Raw genomic sequence first — 18510 nt, forward strand, 5'->3', positions numbered from 1 at the left:
GTGACTTAGCTTCAATAATGATTTTAAGGGGAGTTAGAAACAAATATAAGTATAAAATAGTAATGAGATATTTTACATCCTTTTCTTCAAATTAAGTCTTTGAAATCAGTCGTGCATTTTATACTTAAAGCACTGCTCAGTGCAGACTGGCCGCAGTTCAAGTCCTCAACAACCACAGGGGGTTGGTGGCCCCCAAAAGGAGCAGCCCGGGTCTCAGGTCACATACTGGGCACATCTTGGTAGGCAAGGGTCAACAGCCCATGTGTGTTAATTTTCAAGACAATTTTAAATTAGATCACCGGTAAATTATCTTCAAAATCTGACCCAACTAGAAGAGATTTGCTATTTGAGTTGCATCTATGAAAACATGACCATAAACTTTAAAGATGAAAAATTATACCAGTACCTTAATTACAGTTTATATAATTTGTATAATTGCTGTAAAGACATTTAAGTGATCAATGTTATATTTATTGTAGCTAGTGTTCCTTTAAATTAAATAAGAATAGGAAGGTCTATAATTAAAACTTTAAAAGTGAGCCCTGCCTGGTGTGGCTCAGTGGATTGAGCATGGGCCTGTGAAGCAAAGGGTTGCTGGTTTGATTCCCAGTCAGGGCACATGCCTGGGCTGCAGGCCAGGTCCCTGGTAGGGAACACATGAGAGGCAACCACACATTGATATTTCTCTCCATCTCTTTCTCTTTCCCGTTCCCTCTCTCTAAAGATAAATAAATACATAAAATATTTTTAAAAAACAAGTACTACTACAAATCAAGATTACAGTCATTCATGGAGTCCTACCAAGTAGGCAGAAGAGACCTGGAGCAGGCTGTGATTTGGTTAAGATCCCTGAGCCTCATGCCATTCACATTTCCACTGTGTTTCATGCAACTGTGCAGTAAAGGTCGCATAGCTCGTTTCAACTGGAGCACAACAACAGAGATACATACAGCACAGTGTTTCTCAGCGAGTGCTTGACAGTTTCCAGTACAGAAATACACTCTCTCACAGTCATCACGAACTACTGTGAAAGCATTGATCACTGACATGTACCTCCAGACATGGTCCTGGTGCAGATGGGAAGGTCTTTGGCAGCTCGCCTAAGAACTTCCTGGTGGGCTTCTCCCCTTGGCTCTCTCTCCAGCAACTCTTTCTCTGCATAAGAGAGATGGAACTGTGGAACAGATTTAAATCTTAATCAGCATTTTCAAAGAAATGATAACATATTGATCCACTAACCCAGAAAAGGGCATTTATAAAACATTAGTGGTATATAGTATATAAATTCAAAGAGATAATAGAGTTTGACATCTGGGGGAGTCCGTTAGCCTCACAGTTTATTAGTTTATGCATCTAAAAAATAGGATAATAATAATAATATTTCCTCAGGTGTTTATGAGACTCAAGAAGAACACAATATGTAAAAGTGCTTTATAAACTATAGATTTCTATTCAAATACTAGTTATACTAATAGATAAAATGGCAAACTAAACAAATTTGGCTCAATGAATTTTTCAATTGGAGCTCATTAGGAACAAAAATAAAAACAAATCTATCATGTATGCTTTTTCACTTGAGTCTTAACATGGGGACAATTAATCCCTGAATTCTCTCCCAGCACCCAAAATGGACTAATCACATCTTTTACTCCTTATACTTCCAACCAATTAAAGAATACTTATTTGAACAAAATGTAAGTTTGTTTAGGCTCCAATATGATAATTGCAAAAAACCAGTTTTAAAAGTCTATTTGCACTTCCTCACTTTCTGAGACCACAGGATGCTCCTGGCTCACCCAGAATGTTTTCTGTTCTGGTTCTAGAATCGGCTATTTCTCAAAGGAGCCCTCGTTCCTTTTACTGGAGAGCAGTATTGGGAACCAAGATCTGGGCTCATATACAGTTTTCAGATTAAAAAAGTACAATTTTAAAAGGACATACCAATTAAGAAAAAAGTAGAATCTAATAACAAATAAACAGAAAACTCACAGAACTGTATTTCTTTTTCCTGGTTCTTTTTTCACTTAGAACAACAACAAACCTATTACCTCATAAGTACCAAAAATAAGCAAATTAAAACAGAACTTTTTCTTTGCCTACGCAGTTGGCAACAGTTTTTTTAATAACATGCAAATGCCGAGGGTCCGATAAATCTAAAAGTATTATAAGTAAATCCTTTGGGGAAACAATTTGGAAAGTGAGTTAAATTTTCTTGATGTAGTGATTCTGTCTATGAGAAGTCATATTAAGAAAACAATCCCTAAATGGGTAATGCTCTGTGTATGACCATGTTAATGACATTATCTGTAATATGAAAAGTTGGGGTCAGTCTGAAAATTCAAGATGGGATGTGACTGAGGAAATGTTTACATTTCAGTGAGAATATTATGCTCTTACTAAAAATGAAAATAAGCCAATGATGGACTATTATGTGAAAAAAGTAACTAGAAAGAAATCGAGAATGTAAAAGGAATTAGTGTTTTGGGATGTTTTTCTTTTTCCTTTTGCCTAGTCTTCATTTTCTAAATCTAATTTAGGATGGTTATATTACTTTTATATTGGGGAAAAGATCTTACAAACTGAAAAAAGCAGTTTAACAACTGGCTATGAAAAAAGTATATTTTAAGTCATGTGTGCCAAATCTCTGACCTTCTCTCAATAGTGTGAAAAATATAAATATTATATGTATTAAATAGTATATTCTTTTACTACCTTTCTCCTACTCCTTGAGTCTTATTTTTGAAAGATTTTGGCACAGAGAACACCTTCCGGTCCACTTCAGTCCAGGGCCCTCATTTGACAAGTGAGGAGTTTCTGGCTGCCACTCAATTAAGAAAAGTAGCCCAAGATCTTGCATTTTATTAATGGGATAACTGAACATTCTTCACCAGCGAGCAAGGGCTCTTTCTTTCACAACAAGGGTCTCCAAAACTCTTTTGATCACGTCCTCGTATCAGTTAAAAATAATTTGAGACCGCAACTGCCATACAGTATATTCGTGTGCACGTATATGTATACACACACACCCCTATATGCACGCTATTCGTGAATATGTTATGTGCCTTAGATGTGAAATTTTAAAGAGAAACACTACAAGGATAACCTACGTAAGTCTTGCTATTTTTCTCCATGCTCCAGTGGATGTCCTGAGCACACCCACTATTGAAGGTGTCCACTGTCCGTGGCACGGTGACAAGGATGGAGCCTTGACAGCCACCAGAGCTTTGGTGCAAGGTCAGCATTCACTGTGCCACACACTAGCACTCGATGCCTTACCTTAGCACAATCAGCTAAGGTTCAGAGCCTATTGCTACATCTGCAAAGTGGTAATAAATAACATCCATCTCACACAGTTCTATGAGTCAAGTAAGTGTTTTGTGGAAAAACCACCCAGCAAAGCTGGGCACAACTGCTCCATGGGCACTGTGTCCTTGCTCCTGTGTTTGGAATCATTTCATTTTTTCCACTGTATCCAACCACTATTTCAAACCTTCTCTGTTCCTCCAAACCTCACTCAGCCCGACCCCCTCATCACTCTTAGTCGATCACCTCACATATAATTTGAAGGAGAAATCAGAAGTCATCTCAACTTCCTGCCAAAGATATCAACACAAACTTGCATCTGTACACCTAACTTCTTCTCTACTTTCAATCACTTAACAAGTATTTATTGATTACCTTTCATGGATGAGACAGGGCCTTAATACTGGCACTGGATTAATGAACAAAAGAGATAAAGCTCATGCCATTTTAGGGCTTATATTCTAGGGATGTTAAAAAATGAATATGAAACGTGTTACAGAGTGATATGCTATGGAGAAAAATGGAGTAAGGTCCAGTTTATAGGGAATGCCTGGGGGAGCAGGGTTTTGCAGCTTTACATGGTATGGTTACGGAAAACCACAAAGAAAAGGCACCCCTTGAATCTAGACATAGGAAAAAAGGAAGGGACATGGTCACACAGGTGGAGAGTGCTCCCGGTCAGGAGAAACAGCAGGTTTCAAGAAACATGGGTAGCGATGCTGATGGAACAGCAAAGAGGCCAATGGGACTGAAGCAACAGGAAAGAGAAAGGGGGGCGGAGATGGGTGCTGGGCCCAGCCGTGTGCACCCTGCTAGGCTACAGTGGGAAGCCAGGTTTCTACTCTGGGTGGGCTCACACACCACAGGGAAGTCCTGAGAAGAAGAGGAATATAATATGACCTGTCTTGTTTTCAAAAGAATGACTCTGGCTACCATGTTGAAAACGTGCAGAAGAGGCCAAGTCCGAAAGCAAGGAGACCTGTCAACGGGACTGCAATGTACAAGAGAGAGAGGATGGGGGCGTGGCCTGAGGCACAAGCTGGAGGTTTAGGGGCATGAGCTCAGGCTGAGGGCCCCTGCGAGTCCGGTTACAGAGTGTGCAGATGGACTGGCTGTGGGTCTGAGAGAAGGAGAGCCGCCGAGGATGACTCCAGTGTTTTCCAAACAACTGGACGAGTGGAGCCGCCACTGCTGAGACGGGACGATTTGGGAAATGGGGGGCGGATTAAGGGAGTGGGTCGGAAATCAGAAAATTGTTTTCAGGTATGTTGAATTAGAAATTCCTATTAGATGCCAAATAAGTAGCAGTCAACTAGTCTGGAGTTTGGAAGGCAGGACTGGACTACTGATATTAACTGGAAAGCTACAGCAATGAATGAGCCCACATGTAAAGTCATGATGCATATAGATAAATAAAAGAGAGGTCCAGGGGCCGAGCTCTGGGATAATCCAATGCATTAGAGGCTTAGCAGATAATGAGGAACCACCACCAATGAAAACAGAATTATTTGAATGAGAAAGAAACTAAGAATACTCTAGAAGGAAAAGAATGGCACGATGTAGACAGGAAATGACATATAAGGAAGAAGGAGTAGAGTGTAAAGGGGGATTTCAGAGACTCAGACAAAAGTCACTGTCGTCAGAATAAGGAGCCTGGCCTTCACCGAGGGGACCTGTGGGGTCACTGAGTGGAGACAAGCAGCAGAGTAAGGGCATCACATTTGTTTTTAGATGGGTCACTTCACTTTGAGCTGGAGGATGAATTCTTGCAGGGTTCTGAGACGGGAACACAGGCAAGACTGAAAACAGTGACACCAGACAGGACGAGACTGTACTGTCTCAGACATATGAGATGACTGAGACCCTGAATTGGCTAACTCGGCTGGTCAGAGCATTGTCCTGCTGCACCAAGGTTGTGGGTTCGATCCCTGGTCAGGGCACATACAAGAGTCAACCAGTGGATGCATGGGACAGGTGGAACAACAGATTGCTGTTTCTCGCTCTCTAAATTCAATAAATTAAAATTTTTTTCAAAAGTAAAAAAAATAATTAAAAATGAATTAAGTGAATGACTGGGAAGGAAGGAGTTGAAACAAAAAAGGAAACATTATGGAGTGAAAACATCAGCAGAATTTGGATGCTGGCAGAGGGGTGAGGAAGCTGGAAGACCCAGGCACGGCTGCCAAGCTCCTGGCCCGAACGGCGAGGTGAATGTCAGTGGCACTCATGGTCTGAGACACGGGTGAGGCACAGTGTGGGGAAGGAGACGGTGGTGAACTCAGTCTTTGATGTGTTATACTGGAGGCGTCAGTGGGATGATCAAGAAGCTCTGTTTGGCAGGGAGATAAAAGGTTGAAGGTGAAGGGAGGGGTCAGAAGTAGAAATACATTTGGAAATTTTGAACACAGAAGCCATCGGTAAGGTCATAAGCATCAGCACAGTGGATGAGATCACCTATGACAGAGGTCAGCATTTTCCCTCAAACCAGCAACTCAGGCCAGGACAGGGGTGAGAGACACCAGAAAAGAGGCGGATAGGATGGGGTGGGGCGGGGAGAAAAAGAGGTATGAAAAGAAAAACAAGCAGATGATAGGGGAAAAGCTACGGTTAATACATTCGAGGCCAACTGTACTGTTCATTCTTTGCAAGGACTGTGGCTTTGTTTTCAATATCCTGTCCCCGGCCACACAGCACAAGGACTGGCCTTTAGGACCATAGCTGCTTTCAAACAGGTCACTTCAGGAAACAATTTACAGTGATGTCCAGCCTTTTTTTTTTTTAAAGGTTCACCTACTAAAACCACACTATTGTTCCTGGGGCAAGGTTTATTTCTATTCAACACACATGTCCTGACCTAAGGGACAAGGATATAAAAATGAGTAAGACACAGTCCTTTGCTGCAAGATTTAGCCAGGATTAAAGACCCAGAAACAAACAGCCCGAATGATCTTTTTGAAATGCATATCTGATCCTATCACTTTACTTAAAAGCTTCTGTGGCTGAGACAGCTACTAACCCTCAATATCCATTCTTTCCTGCTTCTAACATGGCTCACATGGCCATCAAGGATAAAGCCCACACTCCCAGCATTCTGTGCAAGTAGATTATGGCCATATAACTAAGCTCTAAACGTATGTGGAAATAGCATCAGCAACTTCTAAAAAGTATCCTTATAAAGAAGGATATTCACTTTTACTTCTCTCTCCTACTTTTTCTGGCCTGTTGGCTGGAATGCAGACATGATGGCTGGAACCAGAGCAGCCGTCTTAGGCCAAGAGGTCCCCTTGGGAATGGAGACTACATGTGTCAGAGTAACAAAATAGAAGCCTGGATACCTGACAGCTGTGGCCTGGCTACAGACTTTGGATATATAGATTAGTATAATAATTACTTTGTTGTTGTTGTTTGGTGGCTAACAGCCAACTAACACACCGTCAGGATGATAATTATAATGGAAGCATGTCTACCTTCTGATCTAATTATCTGTTCATCCATCCACCCACCCCGGTGTCTAAAGTAAAAAATACAATGCCTATCAGATTTAAAATTGGAAATATAATGGTCATTCAGTGCAAAAAACATATTTACCAAGTGAAAATTCAACTAAGATATCAATACTAAGATATCTTACTAAGATATCAATATTAAAAATTATTACACTCAATAAGTTCACAACATTAATAAAAAATACATAAAATTCATTCTCCAAGACATGTTAGTATAGTTGATTTCTAAAGTGAGGACGACTTCACTAAAATTTTAACTTACTTCTTTTGAAGGATTCATTGGCAACGTAAAGATGGTTTTCCAATACGACCAGACGAACATCGCAAAAAGCAGATGATAAGCGATCAGGCACACAACTAAAGTGAGAAAAACATGACTGTCACTGTCACATGCGAACATGCACAAACGATCTGCTTGTTCTAAAATGCCGAAGGTACCAATGATAACAGATGCATTCTATTTTGAAATTTGACTGCTAATTTTTATTATTGTAAATGAGTTCATTTGTATCAGACTAGAATAAGCACAACCCAATGAGTGAATTTTCATACCTACAGCGAGATACTGAAAAAATCCCTAGCAAGGCATAATTAGATCTCCGGCCCTGATCAGGCCCACCCACCTGCAGGCAGGCCCACCCATCACAAAAGGGCTCACAGGGGCCCTCCCTAAACTGTGAAGGTGGGCAGGGATGCCCGCACCTCTAACTAACAGGCGCAGCATTAACCAAACGTCAAGACATTCAGGCTTGAAGAACTTCACTTCGTGGGCCAAGAACAGCAAAAGCAGTTCCTATGTGAGAAGCTGTTTGCTTACTTGCTCAGCTCCAGGCAAAGCTGGTGGCCGTCACTGTTTTAGTGACAACAAGTTTAAACAGAAAACCATCTGGACAAAAAATTTCTTCCAGTGGAACTTTGAGTGTGTCACATGTACCACATGGGACAACTGTTAAGAAAAATGTTCTGATCCTTTTTTTCAGGATATGTATATATATAGACATACTTTGGTGTTTTATTCTTGAAGTACTATAACAATGTAAAATATGAATCCTGTATATGGTGAAAATGATTAATTCTGATATATACATTAATATATATTAATTCTGTAATATAAAAGACAGTAATTTAAAATATAACATACTTGATATTTTAAGCATTAGTAGCAATTATAACTTTTAAAAAATGATACTAATATTTTTATAATCATTAAAAAATTAAATTATCCACTAAGGCACTTGAATCAGTGTGAGATATGTAGAGCCAATGATCTTTCCCATGGATTTATTTTGCAGGAGACACAGGCATGGGTAACACTCAGAGTTGAAACAGGAAATGACTGATATTCCCGTATCTTGAAGCCACGAGCGTCTTTGGCACAAATGTGGCCATTTCAGGGTAGAGTCTTTGCCAGCTGTCTGACAGAATTCAGTCTGGGAACTAAGTGCATAGAATTTCTTTAACCCCAGCTTGTCTCCACACTTTTAAAGAACAGTTTATTTATCCCAACCAGATCCAAGTGAATTCTATTTGTTTTTTGAGCTACTTTTAAGATTTTATATCTAAAACAATAATATAATATATTTTACCTTGTTCTCCAATGTTTTCCATGGACACTATAGAAATGAACAGAAAAGAAGAGACAGGAAATAGGTTACAGGAGGCACAGAGCACAAACACAGGGCCTAACAGAAACACAGGGCGCTCCAGGGTAATAATCAGACCCTCCCTTCAAACCAACATTCTTTAAATATTTGTCCAACTTTATGTAGAGAAGAGGCGAGCACCGTGGGAGAGGGTGGAGAAGGGAGACGCATTCAGCCGTGCCTCTACGGGCACGTCAGCGAAACCCGGCACGTCAGCGAAACCCGGCAAGCTCGCCCCTTGGGTCTCACTGCTACAGTAATGATAGGTTTTGTGCTCTCCCTTCCAACCAGAGTTCAGATAAAAGCACTGCTCTCCCAGTCATTCCATTTCCAGACACATTTATTGCTGTTTACAAGAAGGCAATCCCCTAGTTCATGCTCCAAAATGGGAAAAAAATGTGCCCATGCCACACACCCCTTTTCCAATTTCTACAAGGACACATTCTTGCGCCCGATGACTAACTGCTCCCCACAAGTAATGAGGGGCCTGGGCAACATGCCAGAGAAACGGCCAGCCGCTCAGGGGCTGCGGTAAATGCCCCAAGGTGGCAGGTAGGTCAGCACAGGGACCACGGAGCTGAACACACTATGACAGGAAGCTGAATTTAGTCATGCAGGCGGTTTTCTTAGCATCTGCACTGTCTACTCGCTGTGTTTCTCACGTGGACTTCCTCCATTCGTGCTAGGGCCTTTCAGAAGTTCTGGCCTATCCCAGTTGTAACGAAAGGAGATTTGACTTGGCTTATTTATGTATTCTGCTCCTATTGGGCTTTTTGTAAGGGGGACAGTGTGCCAGGCCTTAGTCCTGGGATATACTATTTCACTGCCTTAAGAAGCAGTGGAAGCAGAGCACAATGTTGTGAGAGATTTTTAAGATCACCTGATCCAACCAACCTCCATTCCAAGAGAGCTACCGAGTACCAGTTTAGGCATTTCTAGAGCCAGCAGGAGCCCACGGTTTTGGAGAGCAGCCTGTTCCAGTATTAGATTGCTCTAAGGATGATCATAAGATTATCGTGAGCTGAAATTAGCCTCTGGGTGGCTCCTACCTGTGGTTTCTACGCTTCCAACCTGTGGCGATAAACAGAAAATCTAAACGACTTTCACATACTTATAGTTGTGAACCCTTGAAAATGTTCTGTTTTAGCCCAAATATGACATGACCTCCAGATTTCTCACTAACCTTGATGTAACTCCTTTCTAAGCTCTCAGTTCCCTTTAACATTTCTGATCCCTGGAATGGGACTGGCAAACACAGACAATCTCTGACTTCCGAACAGCCTGTCCCAATTGTTTGCTTACAGAGGGTGGAGGTACGAGTTCCCTTTTTCGGGGATCCCGGTGGTGGAGGTGGTGGTAGAGCTGGGGGCATTGGGAGGCCCTAGGCAAGCCTGTCTGTCACATCTGACCCCACCCCCTGCATGCGTTTCTCTCTAGGCAGTGACTTCCCAGGCGTCAAAAGTGCCCCTGACTAACTACAGCTCTTCCTTAGATCAAAATGTCCACTCCTTCAGCGGGGCTGATCTCAGGAACTGGAAAAACAATTTGACCTGCACACGCACATTTATGTATGAATGACCCTTAGTGACCATTCCATTCTGGAGGTGCTGGTGTCTTAAAGAGATGTCTTTGCTAACCCACGACTCTAGCTCTCAGAAGTGAAGAAAGTAACAGGACAGAAAAAGTGCGGTTGGCACGAATGTTTCTGACCTGGACCACTACCATGTTGGCTGATGGGCCCTCAGAGACATCACTTTCAAGGCTATTTCTTCTCTCCATAGCTTGTTTTCCTCTAAATGGACCTCAGAACCCACAGATTCTCTGTTTTGTTCAGTTAAACAAGCTACATGCATGGGCACGGATGCATGTTTATGATAAACAATTCTGGTAACATTTATAGAGTAAAACGGGAAGTTCAAAGAGGCTGTATCAATTACACTCCTAGAAAGAGTCTGAGCCTGTTCAATTTCCCATAAACGTAAAATAAATCTTTAACTTTTGCCAGTATCTTAGGTAAAAATAAAAATTGCTGTTTCAGTACTGCTTTCCCTACTTATTGGCAAAGGTTAGAATTATTTTTAAAAGATAATGATTGGTTTTTCCTCTTTTCTGAGTGTATTACCACTTTCCCATTAGTTCGTGTCTCTTACTGACTGAGAGCCTTTTATATATTCTGGACCGTAATCCCATGGTTGCTACATATGTTGCAAGTAAGGTTTTATGTAACTACTTTCAAATGATTTAATACATACTAGTAAGATCTTATGGCTTATCACTGATTAAATAACAGCGTTGACATTTTCTAACTGACCTTGTTCACTAGCAGACACAGTCTCCACTTCTGTGACACTGAGGACACCAATACTCTCACACACGTACACCTGAGCAGTATTCAGTGCTTCACCTTGTGACTCTCAGTTAGCAGAAGTGTCAGTTTCAACATTTCCTTTCTTATTGTGAAAACACACCAAACACAATGTTACTTTCAAATGCAACTATTTTTGTTGTTAAGCAGCTCTTTAAGAAAAGGCTGCAATTTATTCTTGGCGATAAGAGTACAGCAATACCACCTGAAATAGTTACTCTTTATAGGTACATCTGGTGAACATCTGAATACATACAGCAGCAACACTGTGGGTCACTATTTTAATTTGCATTTCAGAAATGTTTTGTCTAATTTTATTTCGGATTCGCCTAATTTCTTTCTGGCCCATGGCCTGCAATGATAACAGTTTAAGATTTAAAGATTTCTAACCCCATCCACTTCTGGCACTTAAAACGGTTCCCTGGCTAGTTACAGTCCGGGGAGGAAACCAGGCCTCTCGCTGGTTCAGATCCTAAGGACCTGCAGCGCTTTCGCAGCACGGACAGTGTAAGAGAGAGACAGGCAGCCGGAACAGTGAACTATTACCAGAGTTACCAAGGAGGGTGCTTCTGTGTGCCAAGAGCAAATGAAGCCTTTAAGGGTTACATTTGGAATCTGGAGCCGCTGCAGATACGGCAAGTCTGGCCGCTTGGGTGCCAGCTGTTTTCTGGCTCCACTTTGTGCCTCCTCCGCCCTCATGAATCATTTCTATAAGAAGCAGCGGGGCATTAGGGAAAAAAGGCTCGACTGGTACAGAATGATCACGAGTGGTATTTTTTATTGTCGTGCCGATCTTGAAGAAATCCTGTATGAAAATAAAACAGGTAAAAGCAAAGTTGGAGGGTGAGAATATTAATAACTGCTGATTATTATGAATCACCAGTAACCACTAAAATACAAAAGGATGACAAACTGTTTTGTGATCCAACTTGGCTGGAAAAAACATCCTTTAACGTGTGCACCCCCCTTTGCCTCTTTTGCGTGCATGAGCAAGCAATCATTGAGTCCACGGTCAGCAAACCACACAGCTTGGTCCAAATACAGCCAGCGCTGTTTCTGTAAATAAACTTGTACTGGCACACAAACACACCCATCTGTTCACGTGGCTATCTTTGTACTACCATGGCAGAGCTAAGCAGACTCAGGGGAGAGCTCATGCGGAGGTCCTGGGTCTGAAGGCGGTCTAGAGGCAGAATTCCTCTCCCTCGGGGAACCTCAGTCTTTTCTCATAAGGGCTCTTTGGCTGATTAGGTGAGGCCCACCCACATTCTGGAAGGTAACCTGCTTAACTCAGTACCTATTGCTTTCAATGTTAAATACATCTAAAAAAAATCACTTCTTGTGACAACTACAATGGTACTTAATGAAGCCACTGGCTGCCACAGCCAGGCTGAGTTCACACAAATATTTAACCATCAGACCCTCAATCTATAATTGTTTTGTTTTATAAATCCACTAAGAAGATATGTTAATTTTTTGGTATCAGTTCTCAAGACAACTTTAATATTTATCATCAATTAATAAATTGGAATCATATCTAGAAAATCAATGACGGTATGTTTTATGTATCTGTTAGAGGGAAAACAATAATAAAAATCCTTTGGTATACTCTCAAAACCTGACTACAAATAATCTTATCCAAATGAAGTTTATTGCATCCATATGATCGCTAAAGGCGCTAGATAAAAATATGACAGCTGATTTAATCCAGATTGATTAAAATTCGACCTTGAGTAAAAACATAGATCATCTAAAAAATTATTCTGGTCCCATATTTTTACCAACTAATCTTTAAAAATTTAGCTTTGGTGATTATGCAGTGAGTGTGTTGTCAAAGAAGCACATCCATTGATAAGTAGTAGCCCAGTAAACTGTTAAATCTAGCTCAATTTTTAGTCATCGGTACATTCAAAATCCAAAACTTCAGACACTAAAATAGGCCTCCATAGTAGACTTAAAAAATGCACTTTTCCCTTAAATTAGCAAAGAACAGTTACATAACTGTTGCTGGAACAGTTGGGTACTTTTACTGCAAACATATACGGCTGCGTTTTCTTTCGTTTCTTAATCAGAATTTTCTTTTTCTCACCTTCACATTCCAACTCCCTCTTTGGAGAATAATGTACCTATAATGCATCTGTATGGCAAGTCCTCTATATAAAACCTACAACCACTACGCTGTGTCCAAATTCAGCGGGACACCGATACCTCTCAGCCCCATGCGTGCGGTCTGATGATGAAGAACACCGAAACCGAAGATCGGGTCTAATGACGGAATCTGAAGGGGACCTTCAGGGCCTGATTCTGTTTTTCTCTCTGCTCATCGTTCACTCACTTACTGGAAAACATTCACTGACCACACCACACTGTTACACTGTTGAAGATACAAGGACCCCGCGGCTCTGTCCCTGTGCTTGAAAACCTCCAAGCCTGTGAGGAATCACTTTAGTGAGAAGTTAAAAGTCACTGAGAAAAGCACAGTTCTTCAGACATTTTCAGTGAAGGAACTAAGAAGTACACACTGGTGGTTGTGAAGCAGCCGAGGAGGTACAGTACAGCACAGGGGATGCGGGAAGGACACGGGGTGGGCAGAGGCAGGTTTACAGCTGTGAGCACACGCAATGTGGAAAGTGCTCTTGTGCGTCATGCATTAGCGATCGAACTATTTCCTGTAGGAACAACTGTAAACCTCTGCTTGCCCCACCCCATACTGTAATAACTATGTGTGATGCCAGGTGGGTGCTAGAAATCTTGGGGGGGGGTCACTGTGTAAAGTATATGATTGTCTAAGCACTGTGCTGTTCACCTAACTAATACAAAAGAACATGGAATGCCCACTGTTATTGAAAAATAAAAAATAAACAGTTCCAACAGTTCCAATTAATCACAGAAGGCAGTTTGGATTCAGAAGATTAAGGCAAAAATAACAGCAACGGCACAAATATGCTTGACCTTCTCCTGTCCTAACAAAATTTGCCCTTTGAGCTCATGTCTCTAGCTGAGCCTTCACTTCCCCGACCCTCCCTCCCACAGGAAACGGCTAACAGCCGTTCAGATGCACTGTCTCTGCCCCTTCAGCTCCCCTCTACTTTCTCAGCCAACACCTGGACCCTCATCCTGAGCACACCCCCGCGGTCACGGTCACCTGCAACCTCACAACCTCGAATTCTTGGGCCTCAGCTCACCCGAATGGAAGTGGATGCGCTCTTTTTGAAATGTATTCCTGGACTGAATTGGCCTGTGGGAACGCCTGGAAGCATGCCTCCGTCCTTTCGGGGACTAGAGCTCCAAGAAGGCCCAGTTCCATTTTTAGTGTGTGAAGATCAAAACTTGGGCAGTAAGAGGGCACACTAGGAGCCGTCCCCATGAATACTGGTGACATGGCTGCCGGGCCTGAGAAAAATGTATTATTCAAATTGATATGTCCAGGCCAGTTCTAACCACATCCTTTTCTTCCTCACAAATACTTCTGAGTTGACTTCCTTTACAACAGACCCACTGACATGTTTACGCCCTCATCAGTGGGGCTTTCCTCCGCAACCCCCACCTGCCACTGTCGTTTTATTGGCAAGTGCGGTGCTGCCTTCCTCCCTCATGGTGCCTCGCACTCTCCCCGTCTCGTGCACGATGCTTCAGCAGCTCTGGGCTTTCTCGCTTCTTATGCAAGCCAACGCGGCCCCTCCCTGGACCCTCCGCACTTGCATTCAGCTGGGTGGTAGGGGACCTGGCCTCCAGTCCAATCTTCCCAGCATGTGTGACCTTGATGGTGATATTCAGCTGCTCTGTGCTTCAATTTTATTTTTAAACAAAATTTGCACTTTATCTTAAAGGTTCCCCTGGTTCTAAAATTATCTTCAGTCCTACTGTGATGTATTAAAAAAATAGGTGACTTAAAAACCTAGGGCAAAAGTCATTCTACAAATACATTTATCCGTGGGTCTGTCGACACTTTGTCAAGGACAGAGAAGTAGCTTCTGAGTAGAACCGAAGAGTAAGGAGAAGGCTCTGTGGGTGAAAAGGGGGCCACATACCAACCCTGAAGAGCCTGCCTGGTTGCCTCACAAACTCAGGAGCTAAAGTAACTGCCTAGGATGGTCTGAAATGGAACCTTCCTACATAAAAGCGAGTCATGGCAGGCAGTCATGTCCTAGGCAGGTATCTCCCTAAGGTCAGTCTTTACCTTCACTGAGCCTGTCTATGGTCTTTTTGCATCTGGACAACCCACCTTTGGAAGGCCAGAGTTAGCCCTTTCCCAGACCCTCAGGGCACACCCATACAGCAGACCGCAAGGCCCCAGAACCCTCCAGCGTTCCCTTGTCCCCCACATACCATCTCTACGTGCTCTAAATGGCAATTATTAACTATCCGGGACCTGCCAACGTAAAAGGATGCATCTATCATTTCACTTTTTATCCAACCTCCGAGATTTCCCTGCTCGGTTTCCTCCCACCACCTTAATTTACCACCAGTGGATTCCATGCAACCCTCTCACGTCTCCCCCTCCGATTCTGAAGGATAAGTGGTGAAACTGCCACCTTCTGGGGCATTTTCTCAATCACCAGTTTGGCTCAAATAAACTCGTAAACACTTCTCTACAGGCTTGGACGGTCCTTATGTCGACAACTTTACTGCACAGAGTTTGGCCTGCAAACACACGGCTTCCAATCTGGGCTCCCTCAGTCACCGTGAAAGCCGGGTCTCCCATTCCTGACAAGCCTAAGCACAAACGCAGTGCCAGGCAGTCTACGTTCCCCGTGGGATTCCCACACGCGTCCTTACAAACTCATTTTGCAATAAGAAACCGTGATCTCTTGGAAATGTAGCTCGATGTCATCTGACTAAAAACCCTCCCATGGCTTTGCACTGAATTGACAAGCAAGTGAAATCTCCGTACTTGCGGCCTCAGTGGCTGAACGTGATCTGGCGCTCCCTTAGCTCCCCAAGATCCCTTCTCATCACTCGGCCTCTTGCTCATGACTCTGCAAACAGGCTGACCTTGTTTCTAGGCTCTGGTGCATTCATGCCATCTGGAGAAAGAGGTATGCCGCGCATTTCCTGCTCTCAGCTGTGCTACAGATTTCTGGAGAGTGAAGTGTCAGGTTGATGGGAATAAATTGCTGGAAGACCTTCTGAGTGTGAGTAAGCAGAAAAATGCCGGGGAATTACAATGTGAGCAAATTAGCACGAGGAGAAAACAAGAAACCAGTGAGTTTCTAAACTGCATTTTATATTCCTGCTCCTCCCAGAGCACCTGTGCTTTCCACCGCCCCCCACCCCTGCCTGTCATGCACCCCACCACGGCTTGGCCAGGCTCCGGTAAGGCCTGATGTGCATCAGAATTTTGACATGGGGGTGGGGCTATGTAACGGGGGGAGAAGCAGTACTTTCCAGGTGCTTTGATGCAGAGCCCCTATGTTCACCCCGGAATTTGCACCCAGCCAACTGTACTGACCTAAACTGCATGCTAGACATGGCCACACCACCATGGAAAACGGCTGAGGAACTAGTGTAGACCTTCTCCTGAAGAATGACGACACAAAGGGACATCAAAGATGAAAATGAACCGGAGGAAGTTAGATGATATAAACCAAGATACAGGAAGTCTTTTCCTACAGGTTATGGTCCAAAAGGCTATGCAAGTCATTTGTTATGGGATGGTTAGCCTTCCCTATTAGGTAGCCCTCCAGAGCTTTTCTAAAGCATAATACACCTGAAACAATATGACAAAATTATAAATGAACATAACAGTTTGCTACTTTGTGTCCAACTTGCAACAAGCCAGCTCATTTCCTTCCCAACACAGGGGATAGAGGGGCCGCCCTCCTTCTCCTCACCCACCCGCTGGGGAGAGGAGCTGGCCCTCACCCCACCCTCAGTTCCCCAGCAAAGGCCCCTGACTGTCATTGTCGAAGTTGGGAAGACTGTCTCACAGAGGTAGAATGAATAACTTTTCTAATGAATGACACTCAGGTCACATCATATGGGGACAGGATCTACACAAAAGTCTGCCTGACTCCAAAACTCTTTCAAAGCATCCACTCGGCCTCCCAGGGTCTGCCACATTTGGCATCCCCCAGCTGTGTACCCCTCTGGCTTCTCGGTCCCGGGCAGCTGTTGCATCTTGGTGGCTCTTCCATGCTGTGCTGCATTGAATACCCACGTCCCTACCCGTGCCTTCTGCTCAGGGGGCCCCCGGAGGTTCTCTTTGTGCCACCCACCCCTCCTCCTCCTCCACCAACCAACGTAAACATAACCTGGAAACAGGTCACTTCACCAACTTTGGACACAAATAATTGAACCACTGGTCATACTCCAGGGCAGTACTTGGAACTGGGCCATCCTGAGCTCTCAGTTCTGGAACTGGGGTCAAGAACAGAGCCTTGAGTTCCTAGGACCTTGTGAAGATGGTGATGCAGGGAGAGAGATTAGGAAATGGGCAGGGGTCGCCTGACCTTGCTCCTCGCCAGCAGAAGGAAAGAAAGGACGTTCTTGAGGCTGGTAATGAACATTTTGAGACATGCTGCTGCGAAGGTATATTCCCCAATTGCAAATATGGTCAGCAAAGAGAGACGGAACACCTCCCGACTGCCTCTGCCCCGGGTCCTGGAATGGTCATCTGTGATTCTTATCATGGTCACATCTTCCAAGTTAGAAGTGGTTTTTTTTCCCTCTCTCAACAATTCTTTAGCAAGCTGACCAAACACTGCCCTAAATGTCGGAGAAGCTCTCCTCTACGGAAACAGGCAGCGTGAAATCCAACTCACCCAGCAGAAGGCTGAGAACGCACTCACTGAATGGGCTTCCTCAGCAGGGACGGGTAGGCTCTTTTGATTTATCGGTTTTGAGAGGGAAAGACTTTGTTTTATGACTGTGGCTCTGAAAACTCACCGCCACTCTCCCCTCGGCAAAGAGGGACGCAATTCCTGAATCCCCCACTGGCCTAAGCAAGCAGTGCGGTTAAATAAGGAAATCTGATCTCAGGGCTGGTGCTTGCTCTTGGTGCCCTCATTTCCAAGCTTACTCAATGGAGTCCTATTATCCCCCAAATTAAAACAGAAGAGATTCCCAGAGCTGGCAAGCTGTGTGTGTCAGTGCAGGTGGGGGTGCCTTCCTGTCAGAGTTGGCGGGGGTGGGAGGGCTCCCTCTTCCATACATGGCTAAGGCTCAGCTCACGTCCCTACAAGGCCCGAATCTTCGCACCTCCAAACCCCTTCATTTCCAATTCCAGATGCCCCCAGGGCCCTGACTGCTCTAAACCACAGCAAGTCTGTGGAGGACACTACACCCTCAGTGCGGTTGTACCTGGCTCCTGCACTGTGGCTTTGTACCACCAGGGAAGGGCTGGATGGGGGTTTCAGATCCTGAACACATTCCCCTCCTTAGTCAGATCCGAACCTTCAGAATCAAAGGGCCTTGATCTTGTCCAATGCAACTTGGGCAAGTTCTTATGTATGTAAGTCCGTATTTATTTATTGGGAGCAATCAAAATCCCACTTAAATGGTTCGGCATTTAAAGTTATGTAAGATCAGACAAAAACAATTTTTGTGCTGTATTTTTAAGTCGTTTTTAGATTAATCTCTTGTTACCTTGGCATACTCAGAATTATCACAGAGGAAATGCTGAGAGTACTTTTATTCACTACAGAACATTAGCTGTCAGATTTGCTACATAGAGAAACTAATGCTTTTCCTT

The 18510-nt window shown here is 43.5% G+C and overlaps 1 protein-coding gene across 1 annotated transcript in view; it reads right to left on the minus strand.

Annotated features, from left to right (window-relative positions):
• The window catches only part of ZDHHC2 (zDHHC palmitoyltransferase 2), a 51694-nt gene that overhangs the window by 21009 nt on the left and 12175 nt on the right, over positions 1-18510 (minus strand). Inside the window, exons 2-4 of the mRNA XM_037055272.1 lie at positions 8396-8422; positions 7072-7166; positions 1054-1174 (exon numbers count right to left, since the gene is read on the minus strand). Of these exons, the coding sequence (XP_036911167.1) occupies positions 1054-1174; positions 7072-7166; positions 8396-8422 (243 nt within the window). The remainder of the gene's footprint in view (positions 1-1053; positions 1175-7071; positions 7167-8395; positions 8423-18510) is intronic.

Source organism: Sturnira hondurensis, unplaced genomic scaffold, assembly GCF_014824575.4.
Source record: "Sturnira hondurensis isolate 20B ecotype Veracruz unplaced genomic scaffold, ASM1482457v3 Scaffold0008640, whole genome shotgun sequence".
In the NCBI taxonomy this organism is placed as follows: domain Eukaryota; kingdom Metazoa; phylum Chordata; class Mammalia; order Chiroptera; family Phyllostomidae; genus Sturnira; species Sturnira hondurensis.